Source organism: Notothenia coriiceps, unplaced genomic scaffold (assembly GCF_000735185.1).
Source record: "Notothenia coriiceps isolate Sejong01 unplaced genomic scaffold, NC01 NC01_scaffold00020931, whole genome shotgun sequence".
NCBI lineage: Eukaryota > Metazoa > Chordata > Actinopteri > Perciformes > Nototheniidae > Notothenia > Notothenia coriiceps.
The window spans coordinates 178,841-206,821 of record NW_011353632.1 but is presented as its reverse complement, the minus strand read 5'-3'; the positions used below and the strand labels follow the sequence as shown (position 1 = coordinate 206,821).

The 27,981-nt window shown below is 40.2% G+C and overlaps 1 protein-coding gene across 1 annotated transcript; it reads right to left on the bottom strand.

Moving 5' to 3' along the window:
• Positions 1 to 13,964: 13,964 nt before the first annotated feature.
• tex10 (testis expressed 10) lies at positions 13,965 to 22,727 on the bottom strand. The gene is made up of 14 exons (XM_010779912.1): positions 22,579 to 22,727; positions 21,869 to 22,072; positions 21,574 to 21,761; positions 21,153 to 21,479; positions 20,869 to 21,081; positions 20,112 to 20,364; positions 19,923 to 20,035; positions 19,526 to 19,773; positions 18,476 to 18,611; positions 17,409 to 17,578; positions 16,310 to 16,487; positions 15,457 to 15,679; positions 14,181 to 14,261; positions 13,965 to 14,018 (listed from the first exon to the last, which is right to left on the bottom strand). The coding sequence occupies exons 2-14, from the start codon at positions 22,049 to 22,051 to the stop codon at positions 13,965 to 13,967; spliced, it is 2,367 nt and encodes a 788-aa protein (XP_010778214.1). The 5' UTR covers positions 22,052 to 22,072; positions 22,579 to 22,727.
• Between the last annotated feature and the right edge of the window lie 5,254 nt (positions 22,728 to 27,981).

Genomic DNA, 27,981 nt, shown 5'->3' with positions numbered 1-27,981 from the left:
CTCAGACCTTGACATAGTCGCAGCTGTTGTGTCGCTGCTGTACTTTTAATAAGCACTTACTCTGCTGGCTGCGTTGGACCAAAGGGAGCCAAGAACAAATCTTCTGATGACGAAATACAATCCTTTGAGTTTTGATATGCCGCCTGTTGTAAAAGGCTCTCCACTTAAAGCAGCAATACTAGATGTGACTGCCTCTGTCACTGTCTCTGCTCAAGTGTGTGTTCTCTGTCCCTCATCCAGACCTTCACCTCCTGTCACACACACACACACGGTGACAGTGACACACACACATGCATCATCATTGGTTAATCATTGTCTCATCGGTCATCTCTCCAAAACAGACGGCTCAGTCCGGAGAATAAACGTGAAGCAGATTCCTGAAAGAAGATGAATATTTCAGGATATTAGTTTTCTCTATGGTTGAGTGGAAAATGTTTAATTCAGCAAAAGATTTAGGCGTGATATCACTTTAATGGAAGAAAGAAAAGTTATCCTTTCATGTTACGGGGAAAGTGTCTCCGCAGGAATCCCAAAATAGCTTGTGAAAATTTTTGTATTTTAAATTAAAATGAGAACTGGAGTTAAGCAGCCTGGAGCAAGGACAACGAGGATCTTTTTTCACTCTTGAAATAATTAGTTTCTATCTAAACGAAGTTTAATCGAGTCTTTCATTTTGGGATTCACAACAGAGAGGTTCTCCCCGGAAAGACAGACTGGAGGTTATCAATGTGTGTTGCTACTTGACTTTGTCATTTGTCAATTTTTCAAACCTTGCTTTGTCATTCATCTGTGTTTGCAAATACAGCATAACGTCTACAAAGGGACCAAGACGATTAGACCACAGAGAGACAAATAACGATGACAAGGAGACGAAAGGACCACAGAGTGAAATATAACAATCAAGGACACAGAGACAGAAAATAATAAATTACGCACAAAAATAACCACAAGAGACACAAAGAGATACAAAGTGAACACAAATGATGAATAACTGACACTTTATGAACACAAAGTACCACAAAATGACCACAGAGACCCAAAATGACTAAGAAGTGACACTTAGTGACCACAGAGCAACACGAAACGTCTCCAAAGATACACTTAATTGGACAAAATGTCAACAAAGACATGAAACTAAATGAAATTAAACTAAATGACCACAGAGACCCAAAAGGACTAAGAAGTGACACTTACATGTAGTGAGGACAAATCAACACTACATTTCAACAAAGATACACAAAACTGCACAAAATAACTACAGAGACACTTAATGTGACCACAAAGAGACTAAAATACTATCAATTTAAACAAAATTACCACAAAACAACTTTTTAAAAAAAACCTATACATTCGGTCTTGCAACTCCGTAAGATGACGGGGCCTGTTGCATATCTGCCCCCCAGCCCACTGTCTCATAATCCACACATCATTTGTATCCGGTCTGAGTAAACCTAGTTACTGTGAATGGCACATTGGAGAATACCTACTGAAAAAACGGAAACGTTGACTTTTTGGATTAAATGTGTTATGTCAACAGATTTCACATAAATGTATTAGCTTAGTTGAAAGCATTAATATCAAGTTTAAATAAAAAGGCTCAACTTAATTGTATTGCTTTCAACCAACCTAATCAAGTTTCAGTTTTTTCAGTGTAAACAATCCTGTCATACTTTATTGCTCATTTAAGCTGAGACCAAACTTGGCTGCCTGTTTGACATCACCCTCCATCAGCTGCTGATCCTGAGAGCTATAAAAACATGGAAACAACAAATAAATCCTACCATGTCAGAGTACCTCCAGATGTTCCCTCCTTCATCGGTAAGTGTATGTGTCACTGTCAGAGGTTCTGGTCACACAGTTCGCTGCTGATCCCGTCCTGAAGCTCCAGTGTTTGCTTTCTAATCCCTCGGACCGGCGCCCACATTACAGCAGCATCATAATGGGATTATGGTGTAATCCAGTCACTTCCCCTCCGCCACAGAACCAGAGGGCAACGTCCACACGCTCTCAAACACTGAGCTTTTATTATGAATCACAGAGGGGCATTCTCTGCATATTAAGAAGGCGGCTCAGGTCAGCTTGTGACTCTTTGTTACTCTGTTGTGACGGCTGATGGTTCGTTAGTTTGTCAAACGAACATAGCTACAGTGTAGTTATGCCAATGAAGATTTTAGGTCACAACAACTTACTGTCAATGAGTGAGAGTTATCACGGCCTAAGTATCCTTAGAACATGTCTTGGAAATTGGTATTAAAACAAAATATGATGTCTAATTATACACTTATGGTTCTCACCTTTTCTTTTGTCTGTATTGTTGTTCTTGATGTCTACTGATAGTTTGATATTTCTTCTTTTATTTAGTTATATTTTTGATAAATTATGTTTATTTGTTATCTTAAATCAAAATAAATCCAAATAAATCCAAATAAAACATAGAATATATTGGTGTGTATAACGCCTACAAAGGGACCAAGACGATTAGACCACAAAGAGACAAATAACGATGACAAGGAGACAAAAGGACCACAGAGTGAAATATAACAATCAAGGACACAGAGACAGAAATGAATAAATCACGAACACAAATAACCACAAGAGACACAAAGAGATACAAAGTGAACACAAATGATGAAGAACTGACACTTTAGCGCTAAATAGATATTTTTGGTAGTATGACCTTGGTAAGATCTCTAAAACACACCATATCTCCAAAAATATGTGCACCTTTAAACATTACACCCTTAAATGTTAAACGTGTCATTTCTCAACAATGGGCATTTGTCTGTTACTGTAACAGCCTCCACTCTTCTGGGAAGGATTACTACAAGATCTTGGCTTTAGGAATGTTCTCCTATTGAGGCATCAGGGCCCAGGAGTTCAAAACTTTTAATCTCAATCAGATCCGATCCGATTTTGAAATCCCCTTTTTTGTGATCCAGGATCAGACAAATCGGCCAGATTTTGTCCCTGGAGTTCAAAGCAATTCAGGATAGGATCACCCTGATCCAGATTACGATTTTTCAAGACCACAAACGTGAGCAAAAATGGGAAAAAATAAAATGTATTTCCCATGAAGGCTAAAAAGTGTGTATTATTTCAGTTAACAAACTTTGCCATCTTATTTAAATTGAAACATATTTTAAAATAAATTGTACAGTACATTTTGCTCNCTCAAACATGCTGTCGAAGTTGAACAAATACTCGAACCTGCAGATGAAAGAGAGGAAGTCGAGGAGAGATGAGAATACATTAAGTAGACCGAAGAAACATAAAGAAGAGGATGTAAGAGGACTTGGATTCAACCCTAAATGAGACGTGTTAAAGTCAAGAGATTTAAAGGAAGTATCCGCCTTGAGAGGAAACTATGAACTACTGAGTTCATAAAGCCATAAATAAACTACACAGAATCACACTACACACCTACGCAATGATTACATTCAGGCAGACTGTAGAATACAACCTCTTTGGACCATTTATATACTTATTGAAAACAAGCTACAAAATGTAATACCTTTGAAAATGCCCTTTAATACTTTTTAATAGCCTTCATTTTTGTTAAATTGGTTTATCAACTTTTAATACTTTTTAAGACCCCGCGGACACCCTTTGTCTCCAAAAATGCAACTTTCTACTCCTGTGACTGAGACATTTTGGTTCTTCCAAGGTCACTGGAGACACGTTGGAGGCACAGCTCGGTGGATTTCACATGAAAGGCAGATAGAGAAAGGCTCCGATCCTCTCCTGTTTTCGCACAGCTTCTCCTGGAGGAGGAACAGTTCTTAAACTGCAGCAAAGTAAAGTCTGCCAACTCCCGACACAGAGGCCCTTTATCACAATCTCCAGCTAAAGCCAACCAACAGGAGGCTGAGATTTTGAGTACGAGGCCAGGTCAGTGTCGAAACTAATCCCTCCATCGAACCACTGAGGCAGCAAACTCTTATCCGTGTTAATAAGCGTGGAAACATGTAGGGGCACAAAGTACTAATATGAACCTGAACATGAGCAGAATAGGGCCCCTTTAAATCAGATTGATGTCTCGAAACATTGTCCTCAGTCTTAAGAGAATCCTCTGTAATGTGAATCTCATTGGTCAAACACCCTGTTCATGTAAAGGATATTATTATACATATTTTAAATGATGAAACTACCTGCAGAAAGCACAGTATAGTGACATGATTGTGTATTTTCATTGTGTATAAACAGGATGTGAGCAAGCTAATGCGTGTTTAACCCACAGACAGCAGTCACGTTAGCACTGCAAGCTAACAGCTGCTAAAATGCTACGTTAAGGTTAACATTGTGAGTTAATGTTCGTGATAAGGTCAGAAACATTGCAGGTACGACTCCAGATGTTCTGCCTTCCACAGACACAGAGACAAACATAACAAAAACGTAATTCAACAGACAATAGAAAGCTATTTTTGGTAACTCTCTTTCAAAATGCTAATAGATGCCATTTAAAAAAAGAAGGAAAATTATATGCTTCTTTTGATTTGAGATGTGTTTAGATAACTCAAAAAGCTCTCTCTTATTAACAGAAACGACCAAAGTTTTGAAACTTTAGTTTGACTTTTGACAAGCTAACAGTGAGTCATGGTCCATATCAGACTTCACATTTAATTGCAATATCTATAGATATATATTTATTTTCTAATGGTTTAGATATGTTAAAGGTTTGCTAGAAGTTGATTGTTGGTTTCAATATGTGCTTGTACTTGTTTAATAGACATGCAGAATAAATTAAATGCATCTCAATCTCAAATAAAACACATGAACATTATGATCTGGAGTGGGATAGAAGTTATATCCAACTTATAATTGGCTTTTTTGATAGAAAAAAACAAGACAAACCGTTAACATCTTATTAAGTAACATCGCTGACAGTACACTAATTATAAACAGTGCATGAATCAGTCAATAAAACACTTCCTGTGTGGGAACAACTTCCCTGGCTCTCATGAAATTCCACAGTGAACATGGACCATGACTCACTGTTAGCTGCGTCTGATAACAGCCTCTCACACACACTGAGGATAATGAGAAACACACGCATAGCAGCCAGAGCCGGCGTGCTGTTCCTCTGTTGTGTGACTGAGAGTGGAGCTGTAATTTAGCAGAAACTCAACTAACATGTGTGTGTGGAGCTGGTGTGAGGGGGCTGTCACGTGAGCTGAAGGCAGGGAGGATAAACACAGAGAACAGCTGTGATTACCTTCTGCAGGCAGGCTGTAATTCTGATTCAGGGCGATTTCAGGGAAGTCTCATTTTGGTAATTAGTTCAGTTGCTCTAAGGTTGACGTCGCGCATAAGCCTCGTTTCTACATTTCACCTTTTTATTTGGGATTTCTGATTAAAGGTAGAGTTGGTAATTCAATTCACTTGTTGTTATATTCCATGGAATGCTCTTAACATCCCGATAGCAATGAATACATGAAATGCTTTGATAATAAATCCATAAAATATCTCATCTGTGGAAGCCGTGGAGCTGTAAAAAGCACGACCAATCATCTGAGCCGGCTAAAGTAACTGGATGGCCTACCTGCCTGTCAGCCTTCCATCTGTGCACAAACTTATCTCGTGCCCTCATTGGTCATGTGCGCGTTCGTGTGTGTTGGAGGAGGGGCTCTGGAAGGAAGATTTCTTTCGGCTGCGTACTTTAAAATTCTAGCGCACTCGAGCTGGTTTCTCCATTCTTACCTACCCTACCTTTAAGCATGATGCTTTAATTTGGTATAATGTTATAGCATCATTTATTTTATATTTATTTCTTAATTTTATATAATAATTTTGTATCCTTTATTTATTTTTTATACATTTCTTAACATTTTATTTAATATATATCTTATTTTGTATTGATTTGATTTATTTCAACACTTTTTATTTTTTGTGCTTTTTTCCTTTAAAGTTTTATTTGTATTTTTTTTCAAAAACATTTTTATGCATTTCAACATTTGTATTTGTCTTTGTCGAAACCGTGCCACTAATTGCGCCGCTTTTTCGGCTCAGTTGAGGCCCCACGCAGTCTGCATGATCGGCCTGAAGGGAGGGACGGCTCTGATCATAACTATTGTTGTTTATTTGAGTATTATCCTATCAGAGGGAGAAAAGTGCTTGATTTTAGTGCTGTGGGAAATAAAACATATTTCCCTTAACAGCTTTATGAAAAATAATTTTTTACTGCAAATAAAAAAATGCATTCTTCCCTGATACCTAAAAGGTGCTATCTGGATGTACAAATACATTAGTCTGATAACAAGCACTAAATGCTGATGTATAATGATCCACTAAAGTTTCCTATAGCAAATGTGTTGTTGTTTATTTGCAAACCCAACAGGTGCAGAGCAGCATTAGCTTTCGAGTCGCTTTCCTGTCCACCCGAAGAATATAAGAATAAATATATAGAAATGTTCACTCTTATGTTTAGTGGTGGAGATGTAACATGTGAGCTTTCCCTCTGAAACCGCCGTGAAACCAAAAGGAAACTAAGATATACTTTGTTTTATAACGCCTGCTACATTCCACATTATTCATATAATCCATTTTTAGTATTTTAAAACAGGATTAGTGCAGCCGTGAAAATGAAAAATCACGACACAAACTGTATAAAACCACGGAGTATGAAAATAATTATCACCACAGAAGCAATTATTCAAACCCCGGCCAAGTTGGACGAAGTCGAAAGCCTCTCGATGAGTATTTAAATACACAGGTTTTTATTTAAATATACAGTATTTTAAATGGAGACAGCGTGGCACCTTTCAAACGGCTGAAAGCTTACACCATTTTGTAGATTAGACAGTAAAAACCCGAGCAGAGGAAGTTAAAGAGAGCAGCTTCTGTGCGTGTAATCGAATGCAGCTGTGCTCCTCTGAGTCGTAAAACAAACAAACCCTCCGAGCGGCTTTAAAAAAAAAAAATGAAATTCCCATTTTTTTCCCAGGCGTCAGAAACAGGAAGTAACTTACTGTCTTTCGGGGGCACTGGGCTGGAGGTTCTTCCTGGCCCCCCCGGTGAGGGGCTGGCGTGTTTGGGCCCCCGGCCAGGGATCTTCAGTCCGCTGGACTTCAACATGTTCATTCTGCAGGAGAGGGAGGACCTGAGAGCGGCTCCCCAGGGAGGAAGGCGTTACAGCGGGCACTAGATGAGGGAGTGGGGGCTGTCGCTCTCCATGGTTAGCTGGGGGGACAATAAGCAGACATAAATAGAAGGAAACAAGAAGGATTTAGGGGGGGGGTTTGTTTTAATCTGTCTTGCAAAAAGATATGTTGTGTTTTGATCTAGCTATGTAAAGCACTTTGAGCTGCATTTGTATTTTGAAGTTGAGGTATATCGTTATTATTGTCAAACCAAAGAGACCCCAAGAGACCCCCAAAGAGACCCCCAAAGAGAACCCCAAAGAGACCCAAAGAGAACCCCAAAGAGAACCCCAAAGAGAACCAAAGAGAACCCCAAAGAGAACCCCAAAGAGAACCAAAGAGAACCCCAAAGAGAACCCCAAAGAGACCCCCAAAGAGAACCCCAAAGAGACCCAACGAGAACCCCAAAGAGACCCCCAAAGAGACCCCCAAAGAGAACCCCAAAGAGACCCCCAAAGAGACCCAAAGAGACCCAAAGAGACCCAAAGAGACCCAAAGAGACCCATAGAGAATCAAAGAGACCCAAAGAGACCCAAAGAGACCCAAAGAGAACCAAAGAGACCCAAACCAATATTGTGGGTTGGTTTGTCTCTCAATACTTTACAGGGATATTAAAACATTCATAATGATAAAGAAACAAGAATAATTTAGGGAGGGGGTATTGTTACAATCTGTCTGTCTTGCAAAAATATATAATTAGTTCTATATTTGCTTTTATCTGTGTGTTTTGATTTAGCACATGAGCTGCATATTTGTATTATGAAGTTGAGGTATATCGTTATCATTGTCAGACCAAAGAGACCCTAACCCATATTGTGGGTTGGTTTGTCCCTCAATACTTTACAGGGACAATAATACATTCATAAATATAAAGAAATAACAGGTAAATAAGCAGAATGATAGGGGAGGCGGGTTAAAAGATGCATGCTAATGGGTGACCAAGTCTCAAAACCTGTATAAATGGAGCAAAAATGTTCAAATAGAGCTGGAACGAGTAGTAGGTTGATACTTATTTGATTATTAATAAAAGGTTTTCATGCAAAAATCAGGAGATGCTGTTTCCAGCCTCTCAGATATCAATACGTCATGCATTCCTCTGTTTGATATCATTTCAATCTGAATATCTTTGGGTTCTAGATGAACAAACCAAGACATTACCTTGGACTTTAAAGACTGGGATGGACCTTTCTCACTATTTTCTGGTATGTTATAGATCAAAGGATTGGCAGATTAATCAATAATGAAAATAATGGCTGTTTGTAGCACTAAGTCGATCAGCTCACATCTCACAATCTCTAGCTGTTTGTTGTTTCAGTAGAACAATGCAAAGGTCTTTTTTCTAAACGTTTGCAATTTCCAATGACTTGATATTCTACATTTGTGGAGGTATTCGTGGTAAAGTGCAGCAACATGAGGGGCAGGGCCCACTTAAGGGCCACTAGATACATCTGAGGGATCATCGAAAGGTGATATATGTTCAACATGTATTCTCATTTCATCCCTTTTTTCTTGAGATACATGTAGTACTTCTTCCTTGTCAGGCTTTTGAAATCCTTTAAATAAAACAATCTAAGAAGAGAAGATCACTATTTCGGTTGCTGAACTACTCCAATCCCAAATAAACCATAACAAAGAGTCAGCAGTGTTGGTAACCGCTGATGTGAAACTGGCCCTCTGGTGAGACTCTAACATCATTTATTGACATTTACATTTCTGTTCTTTAATCCTACTTTACTCTCAAATATAAAGACACAACATCAACTAATCCTTTTGGCATCTGTTTACCTTTTGCAGTCTGGTTTTCTCCACCATAACAAGCTCTATTGGCACCAATAACTTGGGAAGGCTTCACTGATAACACTGAGTGAAAAGTATCCAAGCACCGTGGGTTTATTTCTGGCTACATTTGTGTCGTTGGCTTCTCATTACAGTAAACCAAAAAGGTAGAAACTAATGAGATATGGGCTCGGTTTCAAAATAGTACGACCACTACGAGAAGCTCTACGTTTGAAGTTCAGTTTTGTCTTTGTTGTAGTTATATTCACCTATGTTGAGGCTATTTTTGACCAGTTTCACCTAAGTTATATCCAGGTTACTGATAAGATAGTGCTTTATCTCTTATCTTAACATCTGGAAATCCAGCTGTAGCATTAGGGGCCCTTAATAAGTGTGATCATCATTACATGTGTCCCAGTAAATCCATCATTATTAACAACACCTCATTTATTCTCACATTCTTTCATGGTTAATTTATCAATTTAATAATAAGCCTGAGAGTGGGTGTAGGCTGGCGCAAGTGGAGCATGGCCTACAAATCAAGGCTCAAAGGCCATTAGGAAGATATGCTGTTATAGCCTACAATAAACAACACACATCTGGCTGAGGCTTTAAACTGCACAACAGGATAGAAAGGAAAGAGCACATTTAAGGGATTTCATAATGTCCCATATGTAATACCTACATATTAACATGGATTTAATTTTGAGAGCAATCAATCCTGTTAAACCAATTGAGAATGATGGTTTTGTTGAAAGATAAGTCTAAAAATAAAAGGCCCCTGAGTGACGACTGGTGTTTCTTTATATAAACGAAGCTATTCTTCATGTAGGCCTGGATTAAATCTCAAATCCACACCTTATGTGGGTGAAAACATCATGAAAGCATCGGGATGACAATGCGCACCTCCACAAAATGTAACACAACGCCAGTTTGATCCATTGTTGTAGCTACTGCGGCAACGTGGTCCACACTGCCCTTCACATCAAACCCTCCCATGCAAAAAAACAACAACATAAAAGCACATTAATGCATGAAAACACTCACCTCTTTATGTGGAAATTACAGTGTCCAAAGGGGGTGTCCGACAGCCGGCCAACTTTCAATTTTCTCTCCAGGAGAGGGGGATTAGTGGCAGCCACTCCCTGGGATGCAAATATGGATGCTGAGCAGGAACTGAAAGGGAGAGTCAGCGTGGATGATGGTGTCAGCAATATACCGGTGATGGCTTAGCAGTATCGGCTCATTTTCCACCCAGAAGCATAGGTAAAAGCGCAAAAAATTATCGACGGGTTTCGCTGATTTTGGTATCCGAACACTGACATGCAAGACCCGAATAGAAACGCAGCATCAGCAACACCCAAAAACAACTTTTCTGTTGTGCGGCTTTTATTAAAAACGCGTTGAAGTCTGCATTGCCGGATAATATTTGCTATTTTTTCGGCCTCTTCCCACTCTTGTCGGTGTTCCCCTGTTAGCACAGCCTCCTTGTGACTCAACCCACCGGCTACACTGAACAAAGGGGCTGGGAAGCAGAGCCTCCTGGGGGAAGAGATGAGAGTATGTCTAGCTCATCCCAGTGACGTACTCCTTTCACAAAAGAGGGGATTTAACATTACATGTGCTTGTCGATCAACATACATGAGTCACAATGGATGACTCATAGGTATTGTTATTCGTTGGCATTCCCCTTTTCATTCGGCTTTAATTAAAATGGACAAAAAACTATTTAAAGCAATATTATGGCACATTTAGACGGTTCCCAGTGTTCTTCAACCGCTCTTGTCTGTGCATCTTCAAATAGAAAAAAAAACAAGTCTCAGTTGTTAAAGTTACAATTTCACACAAATGTAATAGTGTTTTAAACATTTAACATCTGCCGAAGAGAAAAATGGTTACTAATGATTCATAATACGGTTTTAAACCACAACAAAACAAATTGTGTATATTCGCAAAAACGTAGAAAAACTAAAATAGCCAATATTGTGAAAGCAGTTTGGTTTAGGATCCCTTTGAAATCGAAAACAGGCAATCTGTAGACAGCTAACCGGCTTATTTGAGATATCTGGAGCATAGTGAATATATGGAAGAATGATAAAGCCAATTTAGTGGTTTACAGTCAATAGCCATGGTCAACACGTGAAGCAATAAAAACGCGTGGGCGATTCATTCTCATATTTCTCTGATGTTGTGGGTGGGGTCAAAAAGGACCACTTTGCCTTTTCCGGCTCCATTTAAAAGGCTCGGATTGGTCAGAGAAGCAAAGAAAGTTTACACTGATTGGTCAGTTTTCTGCTGCTGGGAGGGCCCCAGTTTGACAGCTGTACCGGGAAATAAAGGACTACAATACCACAATTAATGATTAATACACGTATATGATAACGAATAGCACATGTGCAAGTGATTATCATTGTCTATTAAGGATTTAAGCACATTCTGTATTTATCGAATGGCCAATTTCAACTATTACATTTGTTTTAAATATGTTCTCTTGCCTTGTGTCTATCTTGGTAAACAATCTATGTATCTACACAGTATCTTGCAGCTTAACTAATCAACATTATTATCTCTGAATTCAATGACTAGCCTATAGGCCTACAAAGTGTGATAGGTTGACCCACAGATAATTATCATCAGTCTCCCTCGTCTCTAAAGCATTTAAGCATCTTTCATTTGGTTTTATGGCCTGCTTCTTTGTTCAGTCTCACTGGTCTTATTAACTCCATCCCCAGCCACAGGAGGCTGCTATTTTCAGTGAAAAGCTCTGATAGCTCCACTGGTTGCTAACTCTCCAGTACCAAAGATAGACGAAGTTAGCAGTACATCCAGACAGATAACATGAGTGAAGGTTGATCCATGTCTGCAGGATGTGCTAATGCATTAGCTTTGTTATTGTTATCATAATCAACCAAGCATTATCCAGTACTAAACCTGTTTTATAGAAGAGTGAAGAGTTACAGCTGGTACACTCTCAGGTGGATTTCCAATATTGAACGAGGAAAGAGAGCGATTGCATCATAAGGATCAGATTTAAAGGAGGATCAGTCAGTGATTAAGTTTGATGTATATAGTATTCAGCTTGTCTACGAAAAAATAACTCACAGTTAATTTTTGTTTTTCGTTGTTGAAATGTTGCAGTTTTTTCTGTCAGCCACTAGATGACCCTGCAGGGCTGTAAACAAGTCGACTGCATGTTATGTATGTCTGTCTCATTAGATGGTTCACAGAAGTGTTTCTGTGTACTTACTATAGAATAGATAGAATGGGAGGGATGAAACCCTCTTTAATGGTCACACATGCAGAGCACACAGTGACATGTGTTCTCTGCTTTTAACCCATCCTAGTACCAGGAGTCTAGTACCAGGAGCAGTGGGCAGCTATTGCAGAGCACCCGGGGAGCAATGGGAGTGAGGGGGGAAGGGGGATGTCCAGTGCCTTGCTCAAGGGCACAACGGCAGGGCAGGAGGTGAACTGGGACCTCTCCGTGTAGCAGTCCACTCTCCATATTTAGGTCTGGTCGGGGACTTGAACCGACTTGAACCGATGACCCTACAGCTCCCAGTCCAAGCCCCTACTGACTGAGCCACTGCCGGCTACTACACTTTAGATTAAAATGTTATGCTGCCCAGCAAACTCCGAATAAACATATTTAAGTATTGCATGTATAAAAGGGGTTTTATCAAGTCGTATTCCTTTTTAATATTCAACATCAATAAAATATACTAATGTAAAACACAAGTATTATAACTCGTCTTTACACTGCATGTAACATGTTTAAGAGGCTGAACACATTGTATGAAGACAGATTGTGATTTGAAAAGTATGTACTGATATTTTTCACTCAACAGATATGAGTTTTAAAAAGTTTAGTTAAGAGAATATCTACAGGATAATATGAAATAAAAACTCAATTAGAAAATATCCAAAAATAAAACACTGTTGCGTTGATTTATTGAGTATATCAATTTAGTCCTTGTCTTAGTTCCTCAGATATCATAACATAACGGTTAATCTCAGGACATTTAAGTCAAGTGAATACCTTATTAACCCTCTTGTTGTGTTTGTTTCCCCCCCACCTTACTTTGGTGTTCTCGGTGACCGGTCCTGTTTTAACTGCTATTACATGAACACAAAAACCATTAATCATCACCACATTTCATTTAACACCCTTTCAAACTGTACATATTGTATCAGACTACTGGTATACATGAAACACTGCAGTAAATATACAAAGAATAGACACTGAACATGTATTGTGTGTGCCAGGTGTGATCCATGTGGGGGGAGGGGCACATAAGAGCGGGAAAACACTTGTGTGTGCGTGTGTGCGTGTGTGCGTGTGTGCGTGAGTGTGTGTGTGTGTGTGTGTGTGTGTGTGTGTGTGTGTGTGTGTGTGTGTGTGTGTGTGTGTGTGTGTGTGTGTGTGTGTGCGCGCGCGTGCGTGCATGTGTGTGTGTGTTTTATCTGATCTGGATGGTTACTCATTTCTTTTCTTTATGGCGGTCATTTTTGACCGGGAACACCATGGGTGTTTCAAAGTTGACTAAATCATCCAGAATCCAATGAAAGTGGTGATCAGCCATTGTATATGTTCAAATGTCTACTGTGAAGGATATCAGAAAGCCTTAATGCAATCGAATGTAAAACAAAAAGGTTATGATTGATGAAAGTAGTAAATCGGTCAGATTTGACCCGAAGACAACAGGAGGGTTAACCAAGCACCAAGCACACCCTTTTTTCCCCATCATCACTTTTATATATGTGCTGTAAAACTTTACAGAAACCATCAAACCGCCACATTATCCCCATCTAGTGACAAGAGCCACTAACTACACCCTCCTATCCGGTACGAAAATAAGGATGAGTGAGGAGATAATCTGCAGGTATGTGGTTTTAAATTAGGGGGGTAAAATGATGATGATGATGATGATGATGATGATGATGATGATGATGATGATACAATTACGAGTTTCGGGAANATTTGAAAAACATGAAAACACGTTATTGACTTAACATCCTGTATATCTTGTGTGTGTGTGTGTGTGTCTCAGATCAAGTTGGGGGTAGTGCCTGACAGTTACTGTCAGGCACTACCCCCAACTTGATCTGAGACACACACACACACACACAAGATATACAGGATGTTAAGTCAATAACGTGTTTTCATGTTTTTCAAATAAAACATCAGTAAAGCAAAAAAAAAAAAAAAAACTAAATGGAATGAAAACACGCTCTAAAAAAAAACTACGACTCAACAAAACTTCTTACCAGGTATTTGCAGATGCCATTTTGTACGATGTCAAAGCACTGAGACTTTGAACCCAGAGTTTCCAGACAGTGGCAGACTTCCTGTGAATGAAACAACAAAATTATTTCATATCAAAATCATTCCTTTTCTGATAAACTGCTTTCAAGAGGGAGAGACCTTTAAATGTAGGCAACGTGACCACAATGCTTTGTGCTTGTAAATGGAAGATATAAAGGTTTCTTGTTAGATTTTGGTAGAAATCTTTTTACGGCAATGGACTGGAAAGATGCATTTTCTTCTTTAAACACAGGATGGTTAAAACAGCAGTAATCATATTGAAGATAAATGGAAGAAAAGAAAGAAAAGAACAGCTTTACCTGCAATAATCAAACCACTGATATTTATGCTGTATCCCTGTCTGAATAAAGTCAGGCCTTTACCTCAAAATACACTAAACAGCATCTGAATGCAATTCCTGCTGAGGTGACGACAAAAAGCCGCAACAAACTTCCTAAAAGTGAAATGTAAGGCTCAGCTTTGCCCTCATAACTTCACATCCAAATCACATTTCTCATAATCTTTTATCAAATTGAGTTTAGAGCGAGCCGAGGTGCAGCAGTGAGTCGCGGGCCACTGTGTGTCAGAACGTTGCACCTGTTGGCATTCTCGCCGTCATTAAAAACAATCCCGTCTCATTAGTTGAACCAGAGTTGACACAGTCCATCTCTTAATGTTGCCCCCCCTCGCCACACCGTTCCCCCCCCGCCTCTTTCCTGCCACTTGCCTGTGATTGACTCAGACAGGGAGATGAGAAAGGCAGGATCTGAGGGCTTAATTGAGGAGCTGAATTAGTGATTATAAGCCCCCCCACTTGCTCACACACACACTTGCCCCAGGGCACAGTTACGTTAACTGTAATTTCTTTGCAGAAATGTCACACTCCCATCATGCCATGGGCTCTCATTAGCATTTGTGCATATGCCCGATAACCACACATGTCCAACCTGCGCAACGCGATAAAGGTTCCCCTCTTAGCCGTAGTGCCACGATAAAGCTTCCCCCCTCTGAGCTCTATATGAGAGACAGCGAGGGACCAGCGGGCGCAGAGAGACCACAGTGCTGTCCAGAATATCAACACTTTTTCATTTTCAAAACAATGTCATTTCGTCCACCTCCTTATCCTTTCTAGGTTTTTCTTTAATGTTTCGCCCAAGTGCTTCTGATTGGCAGCGGCTTTGGTAAGAGTTTGAACGTATGAAAGGTTTGGGGAAGTGATATGAAAGACAGTGAACGCACCTCAACAACATCCCAGTGGTGTGTGAACTGCTCCATCGGGGTGGGGTACAGGCTGAGGGGTGAGAGAGGGGAGGGAGGCAGGATGCTCTCGTCGTCAGCCTCCTGCAGGGCGGCAAGCTTCTCCGTCGAGAAGCCCGTCAGGGTGGAGAACAAGAAGCTGATGTAGTTCACGTCCTCCAGAGCCGCTTCCTGGCTGCCAACCGACCAGCCACTCAGGGATGATCTGGAGAACACATTCAACTAATTATAATATAAAAAAAACACACAAGCACAAAGAGAATCAAACATTTCCACAGCTTGCAAATCATGTAACTTCAAAAAGTCACACTTTTTCTACCAAGCACTTACTTTAATTTCCAAATTACAATTTCATTCCTATGCATTTTTTTAAGTAATTATTAGTATTAATCATATTGAGGACAAGGACGCACAGAAACATAGTTATTACATGGTTCCTTGTCGAGAGGGAAGGATGGATCCATAACAGTAGGAAATGTGAGGGAATTACAAGTGTGTTTTGAAGCCCGTGAGGCACATGCAGACATAACTATCATTGAGACGACTGCAGCATTCCAGCCTCCCAAAGAGCTCTTTGTATTATACCCATTACACACATCCCATGGGAAAAATACCAGGACTCTATCTGAAAGTGCAATACTGCCATCTGATGGTGACAGGCTAGAGTGCTCTGACTCTCCAACACCATTTCCTGACAAGTTTATCTGTTCCTCCAGCAGTAAGGTCATTCCTGCACTGTCAAAAAGGTCTTTTTCTAAACAGGAGTGTCTTGTGGAACACACGTTTTCACAAGTTCATGTGGCCTCTGCAGGTGTTAGGGGATGCTCAAGCTCACCTAAAGTGTACAATACGAATGAGAGAGGCGGCGAGGCCGGCAGAGATTCGTCCGGTGGTGCAGCAGCAGCTCAGATTGGCCAGAAGAGACTGGGACATCTTGGGGAGAAAGTAGAGGAGCTGCACCATCCGCTGCTGGGACTCTGCTGGTAACAGCACCACAACTCCTTCCTGGGGGTCTTCACACACACAGAGACGCACACTTTGCATGTTATTACGTAGAAAGAAAAGTCATTACGAGCTTTAGGGATGAAAGATGAAGCTTTATCAAGAAAAAGTGAAACCAGGAAAACCAGAATGTGTTGAAGTTAGTAGAAAAAAGGACAGACGGATGTAGCTGCTACTACAGTGACGGCTCAGATAATGAGTGTGGTGTTCTCCCTCTCTCTGACGCACATGCTGATGTCTGAAGCGCTCAGACAAAAGGAGTCTTGTGAGGTTCAATTGCTGGCTCTGAGGCAGTTTCTATCAGACCCCCCCCTCCCTCCTCCACTCCAGGCCCCCTCTGTCACACAGCAGCTTGACTTTCTGACGTTCCTCAGAGCAGCGGATTTGAAGAGGGGTTTGCCGCTCTCCGCCTCTGGTTGTAGTTCATTTATACAAAGCTGTGTGGGGGGGGAAACACGCAGTAACAGCGCCGCCTAGGGAAACTATGGTGTAACTAAGTATCTTTTTTCTTTAGTAAATGAATATTGTTTCTGCATTCTCTTTCATATTAAACTGTTAATGCATTTGAAAAGAAGTATGTATTTCTTACAATATTGAAATAAAAAAAAAATCTTGCTTAAAGCGCAAGTCATGACTGATCTGGAATTGTATTTAACAAAACCAGAAAAAGAAAAGATTACTTTCTATTATTCTACTACCACTCTTTGGGTTTCAAACGTTAACCCCTGACCCTGATCAGTGCTGCCACAGAAATGTGCCGTCTGATGGAAAACCCCTGACAGGCTGAGTGGATGTGTCCAGAGGGGCAACAAGTTCATACAAGAAACATTAGAGCAATATGAATCTGATAAGTAAATTCAATATAAGAAATGACATCTGATATGGTCTGATCTTGGTCGTTTTGTCTGTGCCTCTGATCGAGTTGTGCTTACCGTAGAGCTTGCAGGCGTTTGTGAGCAGACTCTTGAGCAGGTCTTTGTGTTTTCGAGAAGCGGCAGCCTGGATGGACAGGATGAGTCGTTCAGAGAGAGTGGGGTTACGGTGGCCCAGCTGGGACAACTGCACAGGAAGAGAGGCCAACCAACGACACAGCACCTTGCTCCTACAGAGAATAACATACAGAGGCACACATGAACCAAACAGGTATTGAAAGGTGCAGCGAAAGGTTTTTGAAACTTAAGAATTTGTATTTGTGAGTCCGTAAAACTATTTTTGCATAGACACATTTTGTCAATATGATTTCTTTACATTTTTAAAAGCCTCACAAAAAAAGTAGGGTACTGTTGTTAAATTCCCAAAGGCAAAAATGTCTTTGTCGTCCACTTCCTTTGCAAGCAAGAATAACAATCCATTTTTTTTTCATGAAGACATATTCCTGGATCAGTTGAGTTAGACGTCATTATATATATGACCGCATATATATTGAAATATTGCAATCAGGTATTTTTGCATTAGTTGAGAGAGACATGAGTAGAATACTGCACTTTAAAGTTAACTATATCTTTCATCCTTTCTGTATTGTTTGCATTATTATATTAGTTAAATAATGTTAAAATGTTGGAAATATTTATTGTAACAAGCTATTTGTTTTTGGTTTCTTGCACTATTTTTTAATTCTGAATGGCAGAAGTGATTGCACTTTGAAATCTGTTTTCTTATTGCATTTAACATCACTATTGCGATATTAGACAACCTTTTGCATATTAGGCTCATATTGTGCTGCATCAATTTCAAGTAGACAATACAAGACGCAATGCTCAATCTCAAATACTTCCCAAAAGTTATTGGGCTGTGCTCAAAATGCACAAAAGCTGAGCTTGTGAGATTATTAACATTATTAAGGTATTGAAAGTAACGTTCTATTAGTTGGATTTTAAATCACCAAAAATAAATTGATATACAAATCAGTTACCCTACATATGTTACTACTGCTGTGATACAATGAGCAGCATGTGCTTTAAATCTCCAGTTTGAAGGTCCTATTCAACAAAGAGGTTACCTTGCTATGTGTGTGTGTCCTTGCTCTTGCAGGTAGAGCTTGCTGTAGAAAGACAGCAGCAGAGAGCGGGTCTGTAGAGTCAGGTTCCTCTGCTTATAGTAAACGTACACTGCTGCCAACAGGTCATCTGTCACTGCTGCACAAACACAAACACATTGATGTTAATATTCAGTGTTTCCTCTATGTACATTCAGAGAGAGCACACCTTTATCTATTTAACATAGTTGTAAAAAATAAATTAAGAAATCATTCCAATGTGTACTATAGGACCGTACAAAAAAACAGTTTAAAAGGGGAGGGATTAGTAAAATATGCATAAAGAAAAAGAAAGAATACTAACTAGGTAACATAAGATAAGAATAAACAAGTTTAAATGATTTGTTATTGGTTGTGATCATATTCTAAAGATGTTTGGATTATTGAAAAGTATACAGCTCCCTTTCATCTGAGTGTTGAGAGCTGTATCCATAAATTCATTTTGTGCTGAAAGTGCACCAGATTGATGCATTTCACTTCAACATTTAAAAAATCGTCCCGGGGGTGCATGTCCCCCCCAAATAAAGCAGGTTCAAATAATTAAATTGCATACATTTTATTTTGATTGTTTGTTATGTGGATGTGTAGATTTGTGTTACTGTATGTTCAATAAAGGTGATTTAGCAAAATACACATGTAGAGCCTCAAGAGCCTTTCTTGTGCTGGCAGACACAGAAACATATTGGCGGGGCGCACTTCGCACGCACTAAGAAATACCAAGCGCTCCGCGCTCACATTTTGCTGGGCCTTAGCGCCGCTGCTACGACTCCATCCTAGGGGAAACACTGATATTACAATACAAATATATTCTATTTAAAACACTAGTATCAGGATACTAACAAATCCTCTTGTCATAAAGCACTGAAAAAACCTTATATCTATTAAACATGGGGATTTGTCCTGTGTCCCTAATTGCTTTATAAATAACATTGAACTCCACTAATCTCATTGACCTCATGCTTTTGTGTCTATTAAAACCAGACACTGTTTCACAAACTCACAGCACATGCTTACTTTTGCTCCTCTGTGTGAGCACCATCTTCCACACAGTGCCCAGCAGCATGTGCAGCTGCCTGTAGCTCAGTTTCACTCCGCTGCCCAGAGTGTCTCGGACAAACGTCCTCAGAGGCGTCAGCCAGTCTCCGTCTGTCTCTCGCCCGAGTCCTTGTCTCTGGCTGAGGGACACCATGACTTGGCAAAGTGTGATGTTAAGGGCCAGAGGCTCCACCGTCAACCCCGGGACGACTGCAGTCTGCTTACTCCTAAAGGAATAGTTAGTGGCATGAGAGAAGTTAGTAAAAGATTTATAAAACTGAAGTTACGAATCCAGTTCCTGGGTCGTTTATACTGGGATGATCAAAAACAATAAGTAAGGATGTTTTCTTGACATATTCACTCAAATATTCCTTACCTTTTGAGATCTACCTTCTTTCTATGTCTGGGTGTGTCCCGAGCATCATAGGGAAAGTTCTTCATGAAGTGCTGCTTAAAATCTCCCAGGTATTCTTTATAAAACCATGCATCCTAAAGAAAGGCATTTTTTTAAGTTACTACTTTCTTGTACAAAAAGACCACTGTGTTATATTTTTCCTCTCCTCACCAATGCATCCTGGTGCTCCTGCTGTGGTGCCAGTTTCCTCAGCAGCTGCAGGATAGACAACACCTGGAACATTACTGACATGGCATCAGGGCTGAGCATGTGAGCGCCCTCAGAGTTGTTCCAGGGAGAGTCACTGGTGCTGGCTTCCACCCACACCTCCAGCAGGAGAGGCACCAGTGTGGCTGCAAAGCTCTGAACAGCCTCAGCTGAGTCCAAATCCTCCCCCACAGCGGGTCCAGTGTCAACCTCTGGTCTACACGGCCAGGGAATATAATAAAGAACATGTTAAACATATATTTATACACATAAATAATATATAGAATAATATGTTTAACTGGGAATTTAAAAAATATTTTTGAACAACTCTGAATTTATTAAAATGTTCAGATCACATGAGTCAGAAACAATCCTATACAGCCAGCCAACTAAGCAATCTAAGTCTATAATACTTAAAGTAGTACACTAATACATACATTATATTGATGTGGCCTTATTTTTATCTGCAACTGTACACAAATACCAGGTTTGAACCAAATGCATGTAGTTTAAAAGAAAAAGCTGCGCAGCATTTCAATTTAGATTTAGAATTTGAATGGATAAAGCTTCAAAACCTCAAACTAGGTACAGCCCTACTATAACAATGATAGTATTTCAAGTCAACTCAAACAAAGTAAAGTATTTGTTATGTCATACGTTAAAATAAATCTTGTCTCTGATTCCTATTCCTTGAGGGTTGCAGGAGTTTGTGGTATTGTACCTGAGTCTAAAGGTGGACCGTGGAGTTGGTTTGGCCCCAGAGTGCTCATACACCTTCACCCCGACCTTGCTGTAGGTGAGCTCTTCCCAGTTGAGATTCAGAGGCATTAGCCGGCCCTCTCCACTGGAGCCAAATACTCCTTCAGTTGGACTAAAAATATCACTTTCCTCCACTGGTCTTTCCTCAACTACTGCCTGCAGAAAGCGCCCAAGCCTGAAATACAAAACAAGAGTTTAGCAGCTAGAAGTCAAATGTAACTAACTCTTTAGAATCTGTGTGCTTACCTAAGGAGCACAGTGAGCCGCCACTGCTGACTAGTCACAGTCCTGTTAGGGTTGACTGACAGTGTCCAGTTCCGCGCCTTAGGGTCCTGGGCTTTTTTGGAACCTCCACTGCCTTGTCTGTGAGAGATCAACTCGAGGAAGTTAGTGAGGAGAACGGCAGGCCTTGCTGCTAGCAGGGCAGGGTAGTGTTCCAACAACACATCAAGGATCTTCATGGCGTCCTCCTGGATGCTTATCTCGATGTGGGTCATCGCACAAGAGAGATGGGCACTGAGGACGGGGGAAAAAGGAGCCACTCGTTCTGCAGGCACCGACTGTGCAATGAACCTGGATGAAGAGCATCATTTTAAACAGTTAAGCCATTATCTTATATTATCTTTACTGTACGATTAGATTTCTGTATTACTGTTACTTTCCTAACCTGAGCACACGTGTAGCTGCCAAACGAACATTGCCATCCTTGTCTGTGAAAACAGCTGCAACTTCAGAAACCAGGCGAGAGAGTTGCTGCTCTAACAGAGATGGATTAAGGGACAGCAACTCTTTCAGACCCAACAAGGCACTATGTTTGATATTGGCACTGTAATGGTGGAGTTGTGACATGAGGTCCTGGTGAAGGAGGAAAAGGGAAAGCATACCATTTGTATTATTCCAAAAATGCATTTGTAGTGAAAACATGCTTTTGCATACAAGTGAAACATAGGTGAATAACTTACATTCAAACCAAGCTGTCTGTGTGTGGTTGGGCCGCTTGTGTCTCTCTTTAGCTGTTCAGTTAGATGAATTCCCTTTGAGCGGAAGTTGGTGTTGGTGGCATTATCAGCTTTGGGTTTCGTCTTTCCCACCTTTAACTTAACTTTCTGGAAGTCATCCTGTCTCTTCTTCTTCTTGGACTTCATCTCTGCAGTCTACACTGCGGTCTGCATAACCAAAACATAAAAGTGACATAATGAGTGCTTTGATTTCAATTTCAATGTAATTGTGTACACTTATTCGAATACTCCACTATAGTACACATGTTAGGTACTTGTACTATGCTTTAGTGTTTACATGTTTCTTCTACTTAACCATTTTTCATACTGTTCTTGTCAAGTAAAAACCACATGTCTCTAGTTGAGTTGATTGTAACCTTGCATGATAAACTAAGAGATGAAACGCTCCTTAATGGATGGTACTGAAAATGATTATTATTATATTGAAAAAGTTCAGATTTGCACAACCTTTGGAATGGACCGCTAAAGAAAAGTAAACATACATTTATTAGAAAAAACAGTACAAAGAGCAAATGTTTTCTCCGAATAGTCAGACTAGGACAGCGTTCAATTAAAAATAAAACTCTGCACCTGTATTAACGTTAGCTAGCTTGTAGCTAACCATGACGTACCATGGTCAGCAGCATGCAGGACAGATCGTTTATTTTACTTACCAAAGGGAAAAAGTATTGGCTTATGTAGTGGTAAGTTTATATAACATCAAACACACACTCGGTGTCTAGCGTTAAAAGGTTGCCCCTTGCAAAAAATGATCAATACATATGAAATAAATTGTTCTGTCTACAATCTCGTGCTGATGCGTCGGGTCCTTGGACTGTGTGTACATATCAAACGCACCCGGTGAGATGTTGGCACAGCCACTGCGGGGCTTATAATTAAAAACCTCTTTAGCTGTGAACCCTGTTGCTGTTTATACAATGTTTTAGGCACTTAATTTTCATTAAAGATGAATAAAATACAATAGTTGTCACCAAGTGTCTGAGAAATATAAAAGTGTTCAATTTTGCTCCAACAAGCTACAACGGTATACCCTGGCTCACAAAACAAACGCACTACATAGTTGTCCTCACAAGTGCCTTAGCAATATTATAATAAGGAATTAATAAAGTAAATTATATATTTGATAGATGTCCTATGCCCGATATTGGATGATTTAGTGTAACTTACACTAATACAGATGTATTAAGAGGGTATGTTTGTTTTTGTTTTATAATGCTGAGGTAAAATTGTCCAATATCGTATTTTTTAAACTGGCAGAAGCGCCGCTTGCCCATTGGTTTCGAGGCTGCTTTGTTTTTTAACATCATAGCTAGTCTGCGCTGCCGACCTTGTGCTTGGAGAAACTCGCTGTTTGTTTTAAAATACATCAGGTAAGTTTTTTATTAGATTACCCTTTAACTAGTGGAGATACATATGATATTTGGTGTATAGACTTGCGTGTTGCGTCCACAGCTAGCGTATGATTGACAAAAAGCCGTTTTATTTAAGCCTCGGCTGGGCCTCAGTTGAAACCATGTTTGAAACCAAACAACGCAAGGAGTTTCTGCTCAGATAAGATAACATGGACGCATGTGAGCGTGTTTATGTAGAATATTAATTGCCTGGTTTATAAATGTTTTTGATACAATCTCTTTCTTTGTCTTACAGTAGAGAAACTAAGGAAATGGAGGCTAATTCTTCAGCTAACAAGCATCCACCTAGAAATGGGCCGCAGTCCAATCCAAAGAGAAATAACAGGGTAAGACGGCACTCAGCTGAAAACAACACAACTTATAAAACTAAACTCATATAACAACATGCACATGATGCTGCCTTCTCATAAAGAAACCATGATTGTTGTGTTAATGATAATGTGCACTGGCTGTTGTGGTGCGTGTTTGAGAGCCAGGCGACAGCAGTCCTTGCAGGTGGACTTGGTGCCAGCCCGTGTGCTCTCAGGCTTAAAACGTGCCCACTCAGTGGTCCTGGCCTTCCATATGTGGCCTGTTATCGCTATTGTGATTCAAAGGAATGTCTGTGTTTAGCAAAGTTTAGTTTGTTGACCTCAAAATGCCAACATTTCTTCAGTTCACTGAAACAGCTTAAAGTTTCTATTTCTGAGACTTGGGTTCACTGAACCAAAGTCTAAGGGCAAGCTTCTCAGTTTTTACTTCTGAGAGCAGTCCTGTTGTGAACCAAAAATGGCTAAAGTTTAGCAGGGCTCCCTGTGGGATTCTTTAAAAAAATAAAACGGTTAATAGCATATTTTTACATTTAATATGCAAGTCCCCCGCTACAAACCAAGACTATCAATAAACAGCACTTTTCTTTATTGCAACAAATATAAATGTTACAATTGTGAATTTGCTTTTTCGTGAGAGATATTTGCGCCAAATGGAACATTTGGAATTCCCTTATGAAATTCAATTTGTCTCAGGTTGAGTAAATGCCATGATGGTTTCCTGAGAGAAACATAAATCAAGGCTACAACGTTTTGAAGGAGCTAGTTATTTGCCCCTCTTTAGGAAAAAGGGGTGAATGTTTTGTTATTTGTGTTTGCTTACTTCACCTGTCAAACTTGGATGCACACCCACAATGGGTGTAAGGCCAAAATACACAGTGGAAGAAAACACAGGAAAAGAAGAGCAAAGACTTGGTGCAACATTTTAATTTCATTCTCATTGGGAAATTACTGAGGTCTTGATCTCAGGCTTCTTTCATTTGACCACTGTGGAATGTTTGAATATTACACTTGTCTTCATTTAAGTGTATCAAGTCTCTCACATGATTCAGACACTATTTAATAATGTGTCTGTTTGACTGTTGCTGCTTGATGCAGACGTCCTGGGGAACATGGGAAAATAATGGCTCCATGGCATATATAGTGTGGCGGACATGGACAAGAATAATCAGTCCTCTACTAAGTCTTATCCTGTCACTAATGCCTGTATGTGTCTCTCTCCTTCATGTGGGTTAATTCCCTCCTTTTGACAGAGAAAGCAGCCGCAGCATTCTGCTGATATAGGTAAGTCATTTATACACAGTGCCACTGCCAGTGCTAAGAGGAGAAGCTTGAGATCTTGTTGATTTCCCTGCTTCATTTCATGGGTGGTGGAATGTTCTCCACTTTTTGAGACTGACACTCTCAGAGGTGGGGGCTGTTGGGTGCCATACATGGTTTTGCAGTAATAATCTTGCAAAACCTTTTCCAGTATCTTCTTGCCATAATGCTACTATTGTAGATTTTTTTTTTCAACATTTAGATGTTCTGAACAATTTTAGAAATTTCAACCCATTCTCCTAAAATGTTGCTACATTATAAGACCAGCACCATAAGCTCCAGTAGTCCCTCGTGACACCTAAAGCAGCGGCACATACAGTAATACAACCATGCGGCTGCAATGGTTGCAAGTTTTGTTGCACTTTTTGTGCTCTTGTGCTTTTTTTGCTCACCAGAAAAACTTCTTTAGACTGCTGGATGCAGTATTCATTGTGGTATTCAGTTGCCTGTGCTACACAGGCTTGAATGCTGTTAATATTTTTTTTATCTAAGTAAACCTTTACTAAACTTTTATTGCGTTCAAACATTAGGACTGCTTCCTTAGTGCAACACAGAATTGATTCTTCTGTGGTTGACACAGTGAGAGACGGTACATTACGGGAGCTGATGCCCTGCATCAAAGCCTAAATGGGGGTTAGCGGAGAACTTCTGTTCCTGTCCTTCCCTCTGGCTTCAAAGGCACACAGGAGTTTGGGTTTCTATAAGTTGTTCAGTTCGCACATAATTCTAATTAATTGGTCATCACCAGACAATGAAGGCAGTGTTGGAACCTAACACACTTTCTGAATTTCAGTGTCTTCCTAACTATGATTATTATGATCCCAGGGGTCACCCCATAAATGTATAACAAAGTGTCCCGCTGAAATAGTCTTCTGGACAGGAATGTTGTTCAGTCGTGTGTCACTATAAAGCTCTTGCTTTGTGTTAACCACTGTTGTGTTTTCCAGTGTTCTCCAAAGGGGCAACTATCCAGACCCTGCCCGCTCTCAGCAAACAGTTGAAGGGGCTCACAGAGTGTGTCATTGGTAAGCATAGGGCACATTTCCCTACTAAACATCTACTTTACCTTCTTCTCTTTCTATCAAATGGATTTTAAAAAATGATCATGACTTGTTTACAGGTCTTCAGTATGTGTGGGAGTACCGTAGCCCCAGTAAATCTGTCCCACCACACTACCAGTGCAAACTCTGTGCCGTCTCCCGCTTGCAGCATGATATGCTTGCCCATGTGAAAGGCTGGAAACACAGCTTCAGATATTTGGTGAGTATTGATGGCTTTTTAATCTGCCCTAAATGCACAATATTGGGAAATGTTTTGTATATATGTATTTGTCTTTACACAGAAAAAGGTGTACCCTAACAAGGTAACCCATGAAGAGGAAGAGGCCATCAGGGACCCTGCTGTAAGAAAAACCATTAAAGAAGTTTCAGCCGAGGTGGAGAAGACTGAGGGAAGAGGACAAATCAAGGTAAGTGTCAGACGTATATCCCTGCGAAATATGGCAGAAAAGCTGTGTTTTTATCTTCCTGGGAAGGATATTGCTAGATTATTTGCTTAAAATGACCATTGGAAATTAATTGTCTGTTAAGGGGTTGCGTTGGCTTGCAGATGTAGATGAGAAGGTTGAATACAATCAAGAACAGCGGTTTTCAAAGTGTGAGGCGTGCCTCCCTGTGGGGGCGCCAGAGAGCTTCAGGGGTGCTCTACCAATTTGGGTGGGGTGGGCTGGGTTGGGTGAGATTCCAGGGCTGATTTTTAGTCCCAGTCCGCCCCTGCCTCCGCCTACCTGTGTGAGTGCAGGTTTTCCGCATTGACTTTGATCAAAAGCAAGTACCGGTCAAGGCTGCAGCCAGAGGATGATCTGCGTTTATTCCTGTCTGCATTGCATCCCTGCATCATCCGCCTGTGCGCATCAAAGACGCAGACTAATTGTTCCCACTAAAGTAGGGGTGAGTGTAATAAGAAGGCAAAGTGGACGTTCAGTGTGTTGCCGGGAGCATATAAGGATTTATCCACGATGTTGAAAATGTTAAAAATGTTTTTTTTTTAAAGTTTAAAACATAAAGATAAAAAGGTTTAAAAAAGTTATTGTTTAATGTTTTAAGGAGGTGAGGCTACTCAGCCAATCAAATCGGGGCAATCAGTGAGCACGATAGATTCAAAGACACGAGACAAGAAGAGAGAAACAGTCGGAGTCATTTCAAATGGCGTGCTTAAAAACAAAGAGAGGTAGACGGAGCGCTAACAGCATTTAATGACATTTTTCTCTTACTGGACCTCTTTGAAATGCAATTGAATACCCCTGCATTATAACAACAACAACAATAATAATAATAATAATAATATAGCAATAATAATTGGAGGGGGGCGGCGCGCCTCTTCTATATGTTCTCTGAGGGGGGAGGCTCACTTCCCACACTTTGAAAACCCCCCCTGATCTAGAAGGTCTAGTTTTAGTGCTACATCCATGAACTAAAGGCTTCATTGCACTGCAATATAAGTCCATAACGTCATTAATAAGTTAGATTAGAAATTCTATTTTCAAAGGTTGTTAGGGGGGTAACCAATCTTAAATCACGAATGGTGGTTTATTGAGGCTTGCCTGGCATTTCAGTTTACTTGTGCCAGATTAACTGTAAGGTCCTGCATTTGACTGGGCCTTTACGTGTCAAATAAATGAAAAAGGAGTATCGACTTTACGCAGTGTTTCCAACGGTTCAAATAACAGATCTACTTTTGCGATTCAAGGTGTTAGCATTTGAGTTTTGGGTTGCTTCATTTTATTCATGATTGTGGATTTTCACATATTTTTGTCCTGTCTGCGTCGGCTTTTAGGCTATCTCTGAGGAGCCATAGTGAAGTTCTTGGCTTTTTAAGGGACTCCGTCAAGTTTGTCTTCTATGAAATTGTTTAGTAAAAAAGGATTTCCTGGTTGTTGTAAGCCAGGGGGGGGAGGGGGCGGCGGGCGGGGGGGGGTGAGTTGTGAATAGTCTCTCATTTCCCCCGTTGTCCCCAT